Raw genomic sequence first — 17,003 nt, forward strand, 5'->3', positions numbered from 1 at the left:
GAGCCCTGGCCTCTGTCCGCTAGATGCTAGGAGCAGTCCCCCCAACATCTCCAGGCATTGCCAAACGTCCCCGGGGAGGGGGGCAGAGCCGCCTCCCCACACCCCCACACCACTGCTCTGGAGGCCCATCTTTCCTGCCCCACATGCAGCAAGGAAGAATGTTGTCCTTCATGTGTCAGTACAGATTCATTTTGATTTGCTCTTTTTATTTATTTATTTATAAAAGAGATGTGGTTTTTTTTTTTTTTAACGATTCATTTTTGAGAGAGAGTGTGAGCAGAGTGGGGCAGAGAGAGATCAGGCTCCAAGCTGTCAGCACAGAGCCCGATGTAGGGTCCACACCCGCCAACTGCCAGATCCTGACCTGAGCCGCAATCAGATGCTGAACGACTAAGCCACCCGGGTGCCCCTGTATTGCTCATATTTAAAGTCACAAGAGAAGGGGCGCCTGGATGGCTCAGCTGGTTAAGCATCTGACTTTGGCTCAGGTCATCATCTCAGGTCATCATCGCATGGCTCCTGAGTTCGAGCCTGCGTGGGGCTCTGTGCTGACAGCTGGAAGCCTGGAGCCCGGAGCCTACTTCAGATTCCACGGCTCCCTCTCTCTGCCCCTCCCCCACACCCTCTGTCTCTCGCTCTCAAAAATGAATAAAACATTAAAAAAAAAGTCACAAGAGAGAAGAACCACTCTACAAAGGGCAGACTTGTTTCGACTCAAAGGTGGGCAGGGAAGACGAGAGGAAAGGGACGGGAATGGGGTGCTCTCCCGCGTGCTGTTGAAAGGAACAAAATGGAGCCTTGGGAGCTGCGGCAGGGCGGAGCCCTCACAGCAGAGCTGACGGCGGGGGTGGGCGGTGCCGGCCTTGGGGACAGGGGCCCACGACGCTCCGCCGGCAGGGCCTGGGGACTCCTGGGTGCGTCTTCCGCCGCAGACAGGGATGTTCCGTTTGCACTGATGAGTGGGTAAGCAGGTTACAGAGGTCAGAGACACGATGCCACCCCTATTTTGGAAAAATAATATGCATCTATGCCCACACCCACACCCAGCGCAAAATGTGGCTGTGGATACACCGAGACGCTGATACGGTTACTGACAGAAGTCGGGACGTCAGGTGGCTTTTCTCCCTCGTTTGCTTATCTGTCCTTTTTCTACCGTGCACATTGCACTAGCTGGTAGGAAGGGAAAAAATCACGCGAAGGAAAGGCAAACACTTGGGCAAAGGCACGTGAAAACCCCAACTGCCAGAAACACGGCTGGGGAGTCGCCAAGAGGCGGCAGGAGAGGCGGGCATGGCCCCCGCAGCCACGGCCCCTCTGCGGGCGCGGCCCGGGGGTCTAGAGACGGGAGAGCCCGGGAAGGGGCTCAGAGAGTGCCGGGCGCAGGGCCGCGGGCGGCCCGGGGGAGCTGTCGGGGGTGGGAGGTGGACACAGACCCCGCACCCCTTCCGGGACCTCAGTCCAGGCCGCGGACACGCCCCTTGCGGGGGCGACACGTGCGGCCCCGCGGCTGGGACCACGCCTCTGGGACGCGGGGGTCTGGAGGGCGCCGCGTGGGGGCCCGGGAGCCCCCGACGGCCCCGGTCCAGGGGCCGGGGGCGGCAGAAGGACGGCCGGCGAGGCTTCGTTCCGGCCCACTCCGCGGAGGCGCTGGCGACGCTGGGGCACCCGGGCGGCGGCTCTGCCCCCTCGTCCCCGGCCGCGGGGAGCCTGCGCCTCGGCCTCCGGGCCCCGGGTCGCCAGCCGCCGCCCCGCCCCGCGGCCCCGGCGCCCCCGACGGCGCCGCCCGGAAGGCCGCGCGCAGGAGCCGCGGGGCCCGGGCTCGGTCGCCCTCTGCTGGGCGAAGCGTGAAGGGCAGCCTCAGGTCCACCCTGCCTCCCCTGCTGCCGGAAGGCTGCCTGAGTCAGAGTCACTGAGAACCGCAGACACTGGGAAGACTGTGCGGGGTGGGGGCGTAGGGTGGAGGGGGGGAGCACTTCAAGGAGGTGGAGGCCGTGATTCTGGAAGGAGGCAATTGGGGCCCTTCTCCTTCCCCAATATACCGTTGGCAATAATTTTTTATTCTCAAAAAAAAAAAAGTGTAATCACTTCTAGTTAGAAGACTCATCAATGCTCACGGGGAAAAAAAGCAAGCAGTACAGAAGAGTGTAAAGAATGGTTTACAGATCACCCAAACTCAGCACCCACTGGTAACTGCATGTAAATAGATGCGTATTTATTTACGCAAATAGCTTGATGACACTTTTCACGTCAAGAATAATGCCACATAGCCAACCTTTCTGGAGCTGTGGCTTTTGCCAGCACTTTATAAAGCTGGTTCTGTGGATTCTTAAGAGGCCTATGCTTGCCTCACAATTTGGCCGGCAATTAGGACTTGACTCTGCAAGGGACAGGTGCTTTGCTCATGTGGCCCAGAAGATGAGGAAAGTGCCATCTCTGTCCGTGAGCCTAGGTTAGCTCAATGGGAGGCTGACCCTCGGCCGGGAGGCCTCAGAGAGAAGCAGGAGAGGCAACCAGGGCGAATGCCAAGATTATCACCAGAGGAACCAGCCTGTGACTGGTGCGCACACACACACACACACACACACACACACACTTACTGCTTCTTTTGAACAACTTTCTATTCCATGCTATTTTGTCATATTCTATGCTGTGCTAGTCAATTCCATTCCATTCCATTCCATTATTCCTTTCTATTACAGCTGCCAAATACTGATAGCATTGCATGGCAAATTATCTAATCTCACAGGCTAAGATTTAAAAAAACTAAAGCGTGTAACAAAGTCTCATCCTTCCCTTCCTCACTTTCCCCAGCCTTAGGTCAGAAGGTGCCTTTGTTCTGACCCCAGGTAGCTCAGGGGTCTCCCCTCAGTTAGAACCAGAACTCCCTTTGGACCTAATCACAGCCTTCATTTACCTCTGTGCAAGCCCTGTTCTACCGGCCAGGACATCCCTTCTTCCTTTGGTCCCTCTCTGGACGACAGAAAGAAAAGAAATGTCATTTCTTTTTAGCACGTCTGTGCTAAAGCATGATTTCCTCAAGACCGTTCTTCTCCAACCAGAAATGACCTGATGCAACATTTTCCCGCCTCCACGCCCCCCACCACTTCAGTCATCCCAGGCTAGCTGAGAATAATCCCCAAATTTTAAGCAATATTTGCTGAGATTTAGGTGAGGTGTTGCAAACAGCCACTGCTCAAAGTAACAGTATTTACAAACTGCTTTCCCTTGAAAAATTTTCGGCGGTGAGTCCAGGATTATAGCAACCCAGGATCCTCTGCAGAAACAGAAAATTTAAAAACCTGTCGGTGCATAAAATGTTCTGTGTTGAATTTATTACAAACGCTGCATCAAGACTTCAGATAACTCCAGAAATAAGAAAGCTACAATGGGAAGATTTCAGCGGGATTTATTTTTATTTATAATTTATACCCTGTCAGCTCCTCAAAAGGATTTGAGGCAGCATCCAATGAAAGACATGCGGTTCAACAAGGTTGCTAAAACTGGGAATAGAAAATTGAAAACCTCAAGCGGGAGGAGGAGGAAGCGAAGGTGATGGAATTACTGAGCTGAAGTGTAGCGAGCTCTCTGGTAGCCACAGCAAGGAGGGAAACACAAGCTTGTGTATGTTTATCTGAGTAAAGAAAGTAAAGTCCCAAGCCGCGCGTTAGTTCTCCAAGGGGCATCAGCGCATCTCCGGTACTGTTTACTTGGTGACAGTTACAAGGGCCTCGGAGGAAAGGGCCCGCAGGGTCCTGTGCTCACAGCTGGAGGCTGGAGGGGCGGGGACAAGCAGGACACGGTGCACAGGAGGGCCTGGGTTCTGCGTGGGGCACGGGGGTTGCGAGAGGCAACCAGACCCACCCGGGGCACCCTCCTGGGCCCATCTTCTCCCGAGAGGCCTGCCCTGCAGGTGTTCACAGCCCTGGGCCCTAGCAGGACACCTGGGGGACACCTGGACTGCAGACTGGGGGTCCACGCGTGCATGCAGGCAAGGCCCTTGCATTGCAGGGTGCAGCCAGGCTGTGGGAACAGATGGGGCCAGCTCCCCGGCCCCGCACTGTGGGCGCCTGGGCACCTCCGGGGAGCCTGAGAATTCTGCCTTTGAGGCCGGTGTCCAGGCTGCTGTGAGGCTGTGTATGCCAAGCAAGGAGACTGAATGTATTTCACTTACCGACTCTTTAGTTTGATTTCTGCTTTGGAGGCTACCTGTGCCGAGGCACTGAGGCATGGGGCCCGGGGGGCCGGGGGAACGCTGGCCTCTGTTGCCGCTCTGCCCCGGGGCCTGTGGCTGCACTCCTTGCAAGCTGAAATTGTCTTCCCCTCCCCGTCGCTGCGGTGGCCAGTGGAGAGGGGGCTTTGCAAGTCAGATGTGCAGTCAAGAGATGTGTGACCTTGGCAGGTTATTTCTCCTGGCTTGAGTCCCAGCCTGTGACCTTGGGGGAACAGTTCCGGTCCCTCCCAAGGCCCAAGTTTCTGGTCTCCTGGGGCGCTTGGGAGACTAAATGAGCTTATATGCATGCACGGCTTCAGGACAGTTCCGAACATACAGTAAATGCCATGCAAGTGCCACGTTCTTATTATTACTTGGATCAGTGGCTGTTCCTCCCAAGTGGGTCTCATCTGATTCCCCCTACCTGTGGGACCCTGGAGTCCGGGGGCACACCCTGTGCTCAGCGCCCAGAGACAGGGGCATCTGGTGACGGCAGGACCCGACCCCCCACCTTCCCTGAGCTGTGCTCTTTGCGGTTCAGACACCTCACCTGAGAGAGGATATGGGCTGCCACTCAGGTACAGCTCGGCCATGCGTTCTCTTCTTCTCTCTTTTAAAAAGAGCAAAGTTAGTGCCAATGAGACCTATTAACACGCAGTTCTCCACCCACACCTTGCCTGGCCCCAACCCCAGGGCTCAGCCGTGCCTCTGGTCATTGGCGCCTCCTGCTGGCCGCTTGAGGCAGGTGCCTCACCAATGCTGGCCACAGTCCGCTGCCAGTCCGTTCTCCAGTCAAAATACCTTCTGCCTCCTGAAGGAAGGACTCTAATCATGATTGTGTCCTCACCCAACCCCCACCACCCACTTAATGATTGTGCTTTAAGAAAGTGAACAAACGAATGAATGAATGAATGAATGAATGAAATGCCCATTTCCTAAGTCACAAGCTCAGACAACTCATAGACTTCCCATCGCTGCTTAGAGGCAAAACCCAAACTTACCCACCAGCCTAGGCCTTCGATAAACTGCCTCACCTCCCTGCCTCACCATCCCAGCACCGCTGACCCAGCCTGGGCTCGTGCCTCCTGCAAGCCTGCCTCTCCTGCCCTTTCCAGAGCATTCCTTCCGACAAGGTCTGCGAGGAAGGACTCTCGTCCGCACTGTCCCTTCCCCTTGGGGTTATTATCCCCATCTGGGCTAGTTGCCATTTACTGTGACCTTGTCTCTTTTCTCCGTTATGCTGTACACAATTGGGGACCGAGACGGGTCAGCCCCTTCCAAGCGCTCACTGCTCATTTCAGAACGACTCCCTGCGTGTGTCTGGGGGTCTGTGTCGTCTCTAACACGTCTGGTGTTTGTGTGCCTGGGGGAGGATCCTGCCACGCTGCCAGGGGGTGCAAATCAAAGGTGGCGGGGGTGTGTGCGTGTGTGCAGAGCCTGGGCGTGGAGGGCGGCAGCGGGTGAAGGCAGAATCGGGAGGGTGGAGCCACAGCTTTCGCAGGAGCTCGAGAAGGTGGTCTGTGGTAGCCAGTGAAGGGTTGGCCCAGACGCTCTTCTGTGACACTTCTTGTCCTCAGCACTATCATCAGGGACAGAGAGAGGGACACAGGTAGAGACAGAGACAGAGTGGGGCCCTGGTTCTCACCGTGGTGCCTGGACCAGCAGGTTGGCCTCCCCTGGGACTTGACCGAGATGCAAATTCTCGGGCCTCGCCTGGACCACTGGATTGGAGGCTGTGGGGTCACCTGTGTTTTCACAAGTGCTCCGAATGAGGTTTGAGAACCGTGAGTCCAGACAGGGTTAATGAAGGTGCGCAAAGCCCTCCTTTCCCCAATCCGAGTCTTTCCCTGCTCCTCCTTTAAAATAGTTTTTAATGTTTATTTATTTTCGAGAGACAGAGAGAGACAGAGTGTGAGCAGGGGAGGGGCAGAGAGAGAGGGAGACACAGAATCCGAAGCAGGCTCCAGGCTCTGAGCTGTCAGCACAGAGCCCGACGCGGGGCTCGAACCCACAATCTGTGAGATCATGACCAGAGCCGAAGTCGGATGCTTAACCGACTGAGCCACCCAGGAGCCCCTCCCTGCTCCCCCTTTAGCTGCCCAGTGGTCCCTGATCAGGGGCATGCCAGGGAGGAGCACGGACTGTCCCCTGATGGTGCCTGGCTCACCAGCAGGTGTGGCCTCTGGAGCCCAGGCCAGAGAGGGCTCCCACCTGCTAGGTGACCCGTGAAAGGTGGGGAAGATCTGCAAGCCCAAGCTCTGGGAGGAGCCTGCGGGACGGGGTGAATGGGAGTGTGCTGCAGGAAGAGCCCGGGGGGGTTATTCAGAATCAGATCAAGTGCGCCCATAACACAGGCTGGGGCTCTCACGGGCTGGCTGCTTCATTGGGCACATACATTTAATCCTCCCCATGACATGACGATGCGGGAGTTCTTCTGGCACCCATTTTAGAGATGGACACCCTGGGCCTCCATGGGTCATTTGCCCAAAGTCATCCCAGCTGTAAGCGGAGGGGCTGGGCTTGGGGTTAAGTTTGGGAGGGTGGAGGAGGGTTGGAGGAGGCTTCAAGAGTGGGCTCAGGCAGGGGAGGACCCAGGTGAAGGGACCCAGATCTCCCGTCACGCCAACCAGCAGCTCCAGGAAACCCCTTTCGGGGAGGACAGCCTGGCCATCTGGGTGCTGTGTGATTGTGGAGAATTTTTAAATGTTCATAATGGCATTTGCCATAAAAGTCTTTTAACTGCAGAGAAAACGCTTAGTGGCCTATCACAGTACTGAGTAGACTCTTAGTAACTCACTGTGAACAAGGACAAGGTTTGGGAAGTGACTCCCCAGGGCCGGGAAGGATGCTGCTAGCTGAGGAATGGGCACTGGGCACAGCTCACGGGCCACACGGGGGATCCCAGAATGCAAGCGTCCAAAGAGGCTTGCAAAAACACTCATCGACTGGCTTTTGTTCAGAAAGAAAAGAAAGGCAAATTTGACCTGCCAATATGCTGCTCACCTGAGTCTCCTTTTGGAGAGCGAGGGCTGGGCTTGGGGTAGGATCCACCCAAGTGACTCCTGGAGACGACGTGAACAGGTTTGCACAGCAGGTGGTGTAGGGCACTTGGAGAAACAGAGAAGTCATCAAAAACCCAAGGATTGTGACACCACCCCCCCCCCCCCCCACCGGCCTTGACCTTCTGCCGGTTAAGGGGTTGGTAAGACTTCCGCCAGCTTGGGGTAAGCGTTCCTCTGCTTATGAATGGGACCACACGCATGTCTTGCTTTCGCACGTGTTCATGGAGGAGGTAGAAGACAGAAGGAGGTGGAGAAAGTCCGGATGGGCCAGAAGATGGGTCGGGAGGGAGGTGTGGCCTCACCTTCAGGTGACTGCGGAATAAAACAGAAAGGGAAGTGGAGGGGGCAGGGGCAGTCCCGGGCCACCTGCGTGCCCCTCATCAGGGCCAGCAATGCTCGTACCAAACCTTGTGTTTAGCAGGGGTTCACCTGAAGTTACCAAGGGGTTCCAGGAATGTTTTCTGGGGCAGACCAAACAGGTGCAGGCACTCGGCTACCCGTGTCCCGCCGCTGCACTTACCTCGGGAACTGATCACTCATCTGACGACTGGGGACACCTTTTTTGGGGGAAGGCGTCGGCCTTCTGGCCTGCCCTGTCGCTGCCCTGTCGCTGACCGCCACTGAGTACGAACGCTGACCGGAGTGGGGTGATGTAGCTCTTGGGCCAGCGAACAGCTACCACGAGAGGGTGATTTTGAAGTTTGGAGCCACAGAGAATAGTCACTGCACCCGGTCAGGATGGCTCAGGGCCTGCTGAGACCCTCAGCCTGCCGCGTATTTGAGAGAGCAGGTTTTTAATTTTAGTTCTTAAAGCCCAGGCACGGAGTGTGGCATCACACACTGATACAGGAAGGGATGATGTTAACCTGCCAGCCCGAACTTTTCTAATAACTCCCACGTCCTCCCGGCAGGCACAACCCAAGAAAACCAGCTGACCCGAGGGTTTGTCATGCTGGGTAATTAATGTGTGATGGCACTCAGCTCAGAATGATTTAGTGACTAGCGAAAAAGTAAGCTGTAACGCGGAAGCTTACATCAAAGGGACAAATTGGGTAGATTAGGTAGAATTATTGGACTACTTTCTGGGGCATATTAGATTCACAGGGGAGCGGATGGTGGGTTGGTTCCTGTCTCATTTCTTCGGTGAACAAGTCCATGCCCAGGTGACCCCGGCCACGGTGATTCTGTGTGGTCTTTCCACTCCCGGGTACTCTGAGTGAAACTTCAGCACCGGGTGTCTGGCTACAAAAGAAAACTCTCCACTCCGAGGTGAGGGAGGCCCCTGATTTCTAGATGCCGTTGCTAGAGAGTGAAGTTTCCAAAATGAAGTGAGAAGTGCCAGAGATGATTTTCCGAGATCTTTTGTTTTCAGAGGATGCTCCCCCATCCAGAGGTCTCTGGGGGCCTGACCAGGTTCTACAAAGCAAGATTGCCACCTTCTCCTCGCCAGACACGGGGTCATCTCGAGTAATACTTGTTCATATGGCTCTTAATCTTACCTGTTTCTTATCTGCTCAGTACGTCAGAGTTGGTGAGTACATTAGGATCTTGCTTTATTTTTTAGTTAAAAAATTGTTTAATTTTTATTTCAGAGAGACAGTGTGAGTGGGGGAGATGGGAGAGAGAGGGAGAGAGAGGATCTTAAGCAGGTTCCGTGCTCAGCATGGAGCCCGACGTGGGTCCTGATCCCACGACCCTGGCACCATGACTTGAGCCGAAATCAAGAGCAGGATGTTCAACTGAGTCACCCAGGCGCCCCAATTTTTCACTGTTGGACCATCTGGTCATAAGACTGGGAGTTAGAAACCCCTGCAAGGGCCCAGGACCTGCCTCAAAAACTAATTTTTCATCATCCTGATGGGATTTTTATTTTCTTGAGTTTTGGTGGCTGAGGTCAGTGTGGTCAGCATGGATGAGAAGGCAAATGTCAGCTTCAGCAGGAGCTGGAGGTGTGGTCTTGGACGCACGGACCCTCTTCCCAGTGAGGAAGTCCCTCCCTCCCCCCTCTTTTCTTCCTTCCTCCTCTCTACCCCTTTCCCTTCCCTCCCCACCTCCTTCCGATGCGCATAGTCCTGAACCTGAAGAGTCCGCGCAAGGAGGAGCGCCCGCTTCCGGGTCGGGGAGGCAGGCGTCAAGGTCTCATCTGACCTGTTTTTAACCTAGTCCTTTACTCTCTGCTCCTTTGGTAATATTTGGAATACCGAGAAGTTAAAGCAAATGATTCCTGTGGAGGATATGGATTCCACCCCCAACTCACCGTTAGTAGACATATCAGAGATGTTGAACTTGGACAGTTCCCACGGGAACATCTTTGGCCGTGAGAGATATTTGGAAAGACACAGGGAAAACTGCTGTGCAAGAGGATTTGTTGAGTCAGAGCCCCATCTTGCAGGCTGAAGTGCCATCGACCTCCAACTCTGGAGAAGCCCGAATAAGGTCCAGGGGCCCTACATCCATGCGTTGTCGACTGCCGGGGTGGAGCCTCCCTCCTCACGTACTGTGGTGCATAAAAAAGTCTTGCTCTTAAACAAGGAGTTGGTAGGCTTGCTGTTGTACTGTTTCCACAGATACTTTACTACAATCATCTGTAATAAGCATCTATGAGGAAGGTCGGGGCTGGCCCACGAGCCAGCTCAGGGCAGAGGGTTTCCTCAATCACTCTCACCTTTGGCCAACAGGTCTTATTTTAGCTTTGCATGAGATTTACTATGCTAGAATTTTCTTAGCTTTGTAACCTCTATCCCAACTAAAGGATCTCTAAGTAGCTGTGGCCACTGTGGACTGGAGGGAGCTGGAAGGACAGGTGAAGGTGGCAGTGGTCATGGTCCACCCTGGTAACCCTCCAAGTTTTCCAGGTGAGGATGTCTACCACTGGGGCTTTGCTCAGAGTAGGAAGCAGAGGGATTCGGCCCCTAGAACAGGGACGATTGGAGAGGACAACCGGTAGTAATAAAATAAAAATAAACACATTCTCATCACCCGGGTTGGCAGAGCAAAGGGACTCCACAGAGTTTGACACAACTCAGTAAGGACTTTCTGAGCAAGTCCAAGCTCTCTTTTATACTCAGTTCTGTCCACTTGTTCTTTTCAGACAGCGGGCCCACGCTTGTTGGAGACCCAAGTCCTCGGTCAGCCACCCGGACGTGTCTGGTGGATATCACCCGTCAGGCTGCAGACCTGGGCCCCCACGCTAAGCCCGAGACATCAGGCAGGGGCAGCGCGAAGACGGATTTTGCAGCGTTTTCAGACGAGCAGGTAGTAGGTGTTTCGTAAATGTGCTAAGCTTCTGCAGTCTGCCTGATTGAGCCTCTTAAGAAAGTCGGTTAAGAACGGCCTTTATCCTTCTGTCACTGAGAGCACTCAGACGATCTCTAGCCTGCTTTCACTATTGTTTTGTTTTCTTTTTTGAGTTAAGGGATCATGCCTCACCAATGTAAGAAATACAAATTAGGTTCTGAATCACTTCGCTACGACTTGGGCAGAAGAGTTGAACTCTGCGCTTCTTGGTGACTGCTACTCTCATTTTCTCCCAAACCGAGTTATCTTCCATCAGGCAAACTTTGCTAACGGTCTCACTCATTATCCCAGATTAATGTCACTGCTTGCGAGAGATGCTTACTTTCCTCTTATATAAGCACAGCCTTTGATAATTAATTCTGATAACACCAATATAGAGACCTGAATACTTGACATATTATTCGATGACTCTTGGCAGAAAGGAAGACTATCTCACTCGAATGTGATAAAATACTATAAAAATCTGCATTTTACTACCTTTCGTAAGGAATTTAACTATTTGAGAAATAATTTTACATTTTACCTGGCTGATTTTAATTTATACTTAACTGTTTGCTTTTTTTTTTTTTTTAAGAAGATACATGAAAATAGGTGACAATATACAACATTCTCCATGAACCAAACTTAGGAGAGATTAAATTTTGCCCCAAGTGAAATAGCTAAATTCAGTGGATTTTAATTACTTTTGTCCCTATGGGCTTTTTTTTTTTTTTTAATTTCTTATATTTTCCCCTTAGGTTGCATGATTAATTTGCAAGCTGAGTCCCATACTGTCCATGAAACTAAGCAGAACATAGGACAGGCGAGGTGATTAGATGCCACCTTTTGACTGAGCACTGAGAAAGGTTTTAGCCAACATCAGCCTGTGTCACTGCTATGGAACGAGGGTCACCTGCGGTCACGCCTCAGCTCTGCGGGGGCCCGGAGGTGGCTGACTCAAGCTCTGGATCATTAGAATCCCTGTTTCGTGTACACATAGGCTGGTAGGCGTCATGTAAGGCAGTTCCCGTTTTTTTCATTCTGGGGTTGTTTGGAAATCGTATTTTCTTGACTCTGAAAATAACAGCTGCCCATGGATACATTTTTACAGGGCAGCAATAACTTAGCAGAATACATTTTTTTCTCTTGAATGAATCCCAAGGCCTTGGAAGTCGCCCCTCCCTGCCCACTACATTTTCTCTACATTGCTTTCTCTAATAGCTCTTTCGGTGCTGAGATTCTAAACGTAAAGCTTACACTCAACCAGCGTAAGCAACGTTCTTATGGAAAGCCGCCTTAATGTTGGCTTACACGTGAAATGGAAATGGCTTGTGTTATCCATCCTTTAAAAAATTTCTAGTGCTCAGCCTCCATGAAATGGATTGCTTATGGGGAGATAATGTCTGTTCTATTCCTTTTTAAGTCTGTGAAAAATGTCATCCTGGTTAATAGGGTGATTAAAACTCTTTATGCTCCAGGAGATAAATGTGATTATGTTTGTCATACTCTACCCAAGATAAAGACAGCAAAGAAGGCAAACTTGAAATTCCATAACATTTCCTCTCTTCCATATCCAGGAACATTCAGAACTCAATACACAGATGGTACTTCACATAAAGAATAACATTATCTGTTAAACATTTTTCCTTTCCATTAACCAATTTAACAATATGCCTCTGGTATAAAAGGAATAGACAAATGACTAAATCTTCTGAAATCTGAGTTCTGACTGTAGAAAAATACCACGTCAGTCATATTGCTTGTTTTCCTTTTAACTTTCATCTTTGTTACTTCACTTCTGTTTTTAAAATGCAACTGGGAGTCTGTCCCCATCAACCTTCCCTCTGTGGGTGATTCACGATCGTTCTTATGGGAGCCCCCTTGCCATCCCTCAAGGACAACAGACGTATATGAAAAGGGTAAACAGAAGTCTGTATCCAAACTTTCATGCCTTGAGGCCTCCCACAAGCCAGACCCTGTGGGAATGGGGCCCACCAAGCTCCTAGACACAGGCCATAATATCGACACAACCTGTTCCTCCATTTCGTTCAAAGACTAGAAATCTTTTCTTAGTTAAAAACGAAAGCCGAGTGAAAAGTTTTTGCCTCTCCATATACCCTGATAATTTCTGCAATCCCTTCCTTGTAGTCTTGAGATTTTTAACAGGTTACGTATGAATCCCAGATGCTGCTTACACCTGTTTAATTAATTAACAATATGGCAATTTTAACAGGGTAAGCTGGCCCAGAGAAAAATGTTACATTATGCACTTGACATTTCACTTAAAAATTTTCCTTAGAACTAAAAGGTTTCATTACAACAGAAAAAAAAATTAAATGTACTTTATTAAACCTGATTGCTAATTAGAGCCTAAGTAATTATAAAGAAGTTGCATAACTGGTACCCAACCATATTTTTCTGGGTATACTGACATATGAAAGTACTTTTCTTTAAAGAATGTTAATTTCAAATAAAAATAATTGCGTGCAGACATTTTTCTGTTTTCTCGAAGAGATCATGGAGGACAGGAAAGGGCTGGGTGTGCGTAGAAGAATTTACCAGTAGTTTCATCAGGGAGGCAGTACTGACTACTTAAAATTGAGACTCAATACTCAGGTAACTTTCTGGTTCAAAATAATTCGTTAAGGTAGGTGATAATTGGACTCTTTTTACATTGACAATTGAGGTAAAACAACAAACAGTCAATGTTGAGGGACACAGAACCAACTTCTCAAAAAAGTACATTTTATATCAATGGTATCGTATTATTTTAGCATGACTACTCTTTCAAGTTCTCATAATCTGTTACTGGCTTCTTATCTATGTATAAGAATTTCCAGAGCCTTGAGACGAGCTCATCAGCGACTAATTAGCACATGCAAAGCCAGGACAGCAAACTCAGGACAACAGAGCCACACCTGCTACCTGACAAACAGGGTTTACCTGTTAACCTGTTGCTCTGGAGTCGGCCTAATAGGAGTGAGCTTTCCAAGCCCTGACAATCACATACAGACAAGAAACGCTGTTGAAACTCATTTAATTAGACACATTGAGGTACTAGTGTGGTTAGGAGTCTGTCTATAAAGATTTTCCATCACATGTTATTATACATTTTTTCAGGTACAAAACTTGGCTTCAGCTGTTATAAACAGACGTACTTCCCCTGGGATCTTCTCCACAGAGAGGTTACCCATATGATTATTTTTAAATAGTCTTCCCAATTTTGGGAAAACCTTAGGCACACGCACGCCCGTGTGAATTTTAAAGTAAAGCGCACAGACTGGCGGCCTCCTCTGTGGACACTGAGCGCCTTCTATCCCATGAATTCAGTCAACAATGCACATGTTCCTGATGATAAATCAATCGAGGCCCTTTGCTTCTGTGGCATCTCTGAAGCCACCCTTTCCAAAACAATCGTTTTAGACTTCCCTCACCATGCTTATCTCATTTGGATTTCAATGCTTCCTCCCACTCAAGAGTCGATTCGGAGTTCTTGGGAATTGTTGGAAATATTGATTGCATTTTACTTCGAAAGTCTTTCATCTAAAAGGAGGAAAAAAAAAATCGGTTATCAAAAGAGCCAAAGCAATGAGAGACAGACTCTGTTGCTGCTGGGATGATACTTCATTGCTTGTGGGTACCATAAAAAGTAAAGACTCTGCTCCAGCTACCTTGAGAGGAAATGAGATACACCTCCATTCTTCTCCCGAGTGGTAATCTATTGAGCCTTAAATAACATAAAACACCACTCGGAATCTGGAAGGCAACGTAATCTAGACTGTCAACCCTCCATGATATCTATTTCCTACCAGAAGAATGCTATGCTTTGTTGGCTTTTTCATATATAAAGATGCAGCTGAGAATGGAAGTTCTGTTTGTCTTAAACACACCGAGGCCATTCGTAGAAGCATTTTGGAGCTAGAGGGAAGAAGAGAAGAAACTTAGTAAGGGTTAATAAAGAATGCATCAGTGGATGGCAGATAAATTAGAATGTTCTCATATGCCAAACAGCGTTGAAAGCTCTGTGTAGAGGGTTGAAAGCTCTGTTGTGACCCTTGGAACCCGCGGGTCACAACAGGGGCTGGAAGATCTTTAATAGGAGCGTCAGCCTGGGGCACCAGGCTCCCCCTGCGGAGCACACCGTCCTAAGGGAGGACGGATCATCTTTGCATTAGATAGTGCTGGCTACGCACTTTTGATTCACGGTTTTAACCTGTGTGGTCCTGTCGTGAAGATACTTCAGCACTACTGTGCAGCATTACAGTTTCTCCTCGGCCGTATCCTGACTGTATTTCTCAAGGATACAGATCTCTTCAATCAGATGTGCGAAGCACCTCAGACTCATCGACAACACCAAGACATTTCTTGGAGTGGTTATGTTGGGAGTTGGCTAATATATTTTTCTTATATCGCTGCTTATTTATTTCACTTTATTTTGAAGCTGATTCCTTACTTTGTTTCTAAACTCAGCAAGTGCATCTTGCTCAGGACTTGTAAGTTCCTAGACATTCACTCCAGTCACCACAGCACAGCCTCTGCCGCCAGACAGATCTCGCTCTACTGGGGAAAACTCCTGTCTCTGAGCCGTAGTTTCCACATGTGTAGAAGGGAGATAACTGCCTACTTATAGGGTTGTGAGGATTAAGTGAGATAATACATGTAAAGCAGAGCACCTAACACATGGCAGTACTCAATATATATTGGCCATTGTCATTACGACATCACCAAAGTATGTGCTGGATTCCAAGAACAAAGTTCATACGGACATAAATAATATGGTAAGTTGGCTAAAAGCATTACTTTATAGTTCTGTATCATTTTGGTTCAACTATTTTGACATTGGGGGATACATATGGTTCTCCGTTATATGTAGTCTATAGGAGGTCCATGCCAACCATCTTTTAACGTTTGGGTCCCAGACACCAGTCCTCATTACACACACATCCCTGGCATGGGTATCTCTCCCTAGCCCCGTCTTCCATGCAACTCAAAGACTAATTCGTACTCTGACGAATCCTTCATAACACGTTGTCACCTAGACACAGTACTGGGGAGGGATTGGAAATGTAGCTCCAAATAGCAGTTCTCAAATAGTGTCATCATTTTGGTTGCCATAATCACAGGGAACTTCTATCTGCACTGGAGGAGGGGGGCAGATTCTAAGTATCTAGAATGGCCACAAAAATAATTGTTGCTTTGTCCAAAATACCAATATATAGCCCCACTGAGGCATCTTTTGCATAGACTTTCTCAGTTCCAAGATGTCTCTGGCCAGGGTCTGCTTGTGCTGCCTCTTCTTTCCCTTCACCTTTATGGCTGAACATCCGTTACAACTAAATCCAATGACAAGAGTTTTCAAATGGAGTGTCAGAGAGCGAGGACATGAAGAGGATCATATGCCATTCTGCCTTCTCAGTGATGTGGGACATGGTCAGTTGCTGAGAAGAAGGTAGGAAACGCAGATGTGGTCTGGGTAGGAGTAAAGGGTGGCTGCTCTATTCAGCAAGGAGGGGGTCATGTTGCCATTTTGTCTTCTTGGACTGATTTTTTTCTTTTCTTTCCTTATTTCCCAAGTATTGTATCATTCACCTGTCCCCAGAGTCATAAATGAGTTACTGACCCACTAGAAGAAATCGTATCTGAAAAAGAGCCAAAGAAGGATAGACAGACTTTGAAGAGGGGTAAAAGAAAGGAGGCAGATGGGATAAAGAACACCATTCGGGCCTCTTTAATTTTACAGCTGTAGAAGAGGAAACCCAGAGTCTACACTGAAGTTATAAAGAGGGCCTCATGTTACTCTAAACAATGGGGTTCCACAAATTTTTAAGCTTGTACTATTTATGTATATGGATAGGACACGAAAACCTTCAGGTTTTTTTCCCCCCCCGTATTAATTTCTGATATGCAGTTCAGAGGTGTTGGTGTTATCAGTGATACGCTATCACAGGTCAACAGAACATTCTCCTGCTTAAAACTGTGCTTGAAAAAAGATTTAGGGGTTGAGTAAATTCAAGCAAATTTGATTATAAACCAATGAACTGAATTCCACAATAACAATGACAGCTATTGGCACAAACCATCCCCTACCCTGTACCCCACAAGTTCAGTGAGGACGGGACAATGTTGGGAACTAGAGATCCAGTAACTCTGTTCTACTCTGAAGCATTTTCCAAGCTCTGAGCTCTTACCTGCTGTCTTCCTTTTCCCTCTTTCCTCTGACTGGGGAGAATTTTTCCCTGGCTATGGGTCCCAGGACTACGCTTCTAATCAGGGCCACTGTGTACTACACAACTCCAGGCGCTGCTCTCCACAAAGACTAAGACAGGAATGGCACCCCCCAAGGCAATGAGCCCACTGCGCAAGAACCTCATCCCTAAGTCCCACTGATTGTGTCCAACAGGGATGGGTTGTAATACCGTCAGAAAGTATTGCTTTCTAAGGCAGCAAGCCTTGAA

At 49.6% G+C, this 17,003-nt stretch overlaps 1 protein-coding gene and 1 long non-coding RNA gene across 4 annotated transcripts in view; one reads left to right on the forward strand and one right to left on the reverse strand.

The window, feature by feature from the left end:
- Positions 1–3,438: 3,438 nt before the first annotated feature.
- TMEM242 (transmembrane protein 242) overlaps positions 3,439–17,003 on the reverse strand; it is a 39,922-nt gene continuing 26,357 nt past the window's right edge. Inside the window, exons 1-5 of one of the 3 annotated variants that reach the window (XM_042987393.1) lie at positions 7,488–8,869; positions 7,214–7,317; positions 5,856–5,955; positions 4,761–4,820; positions 3,439–4,433 (exon numbers count right to left, since the gene is read on the reverse strand). In XM_042987393.1, coding sequence (XP_042843327.1) covers positions 4,376–4,433; positions 4,761–4,820; positions 5,856–5,955; positions 7,214–7,317; positions 7,488–7,495 — 330 coding nt within the window. In that variant the 5' untranslated portion in view covers positions 7,496–8,869 and the 3' untranslated portion in view covers positions 3,439–4,375. Of the gene's footprint in view, positions 5,956–7,213; positions 8,870–9,349; positions 14,092–17,003 lie in introns of those variants that run through there. The other 2 variants (XR_006217972.1, XM_042987390.1) reach the window with 2 other exon arrangements.
- LOC122238794 lies at positions 8,466–13,750 on the forward strand. Its single transcript, XR_006217973.1, has 4 exons — positions 8,466–8,541; positions 8,645–8,803; positions 10,364–10,527; positions 13,669–13,750. It is a non-coding gene; the product is annotated as an uncharacterized LOC122238794 (long non-coding RNA).

Source organism: Panthera tigris, chromosome B2 (assembly GCF_018350195.1).
Source record: "Panthera tigris isolate Pti1 chromosome B2, P.tigris_Pti1_mat1.1, whole genome shotgun sequence".
In the NCBI taxonomy this organism is placed as follows: domain Eukaryota; kingdom Metazoa; phylum Chordata; class Mammalia; order Carnivora; family Felidae; genus Panthera; species Panthera tigris.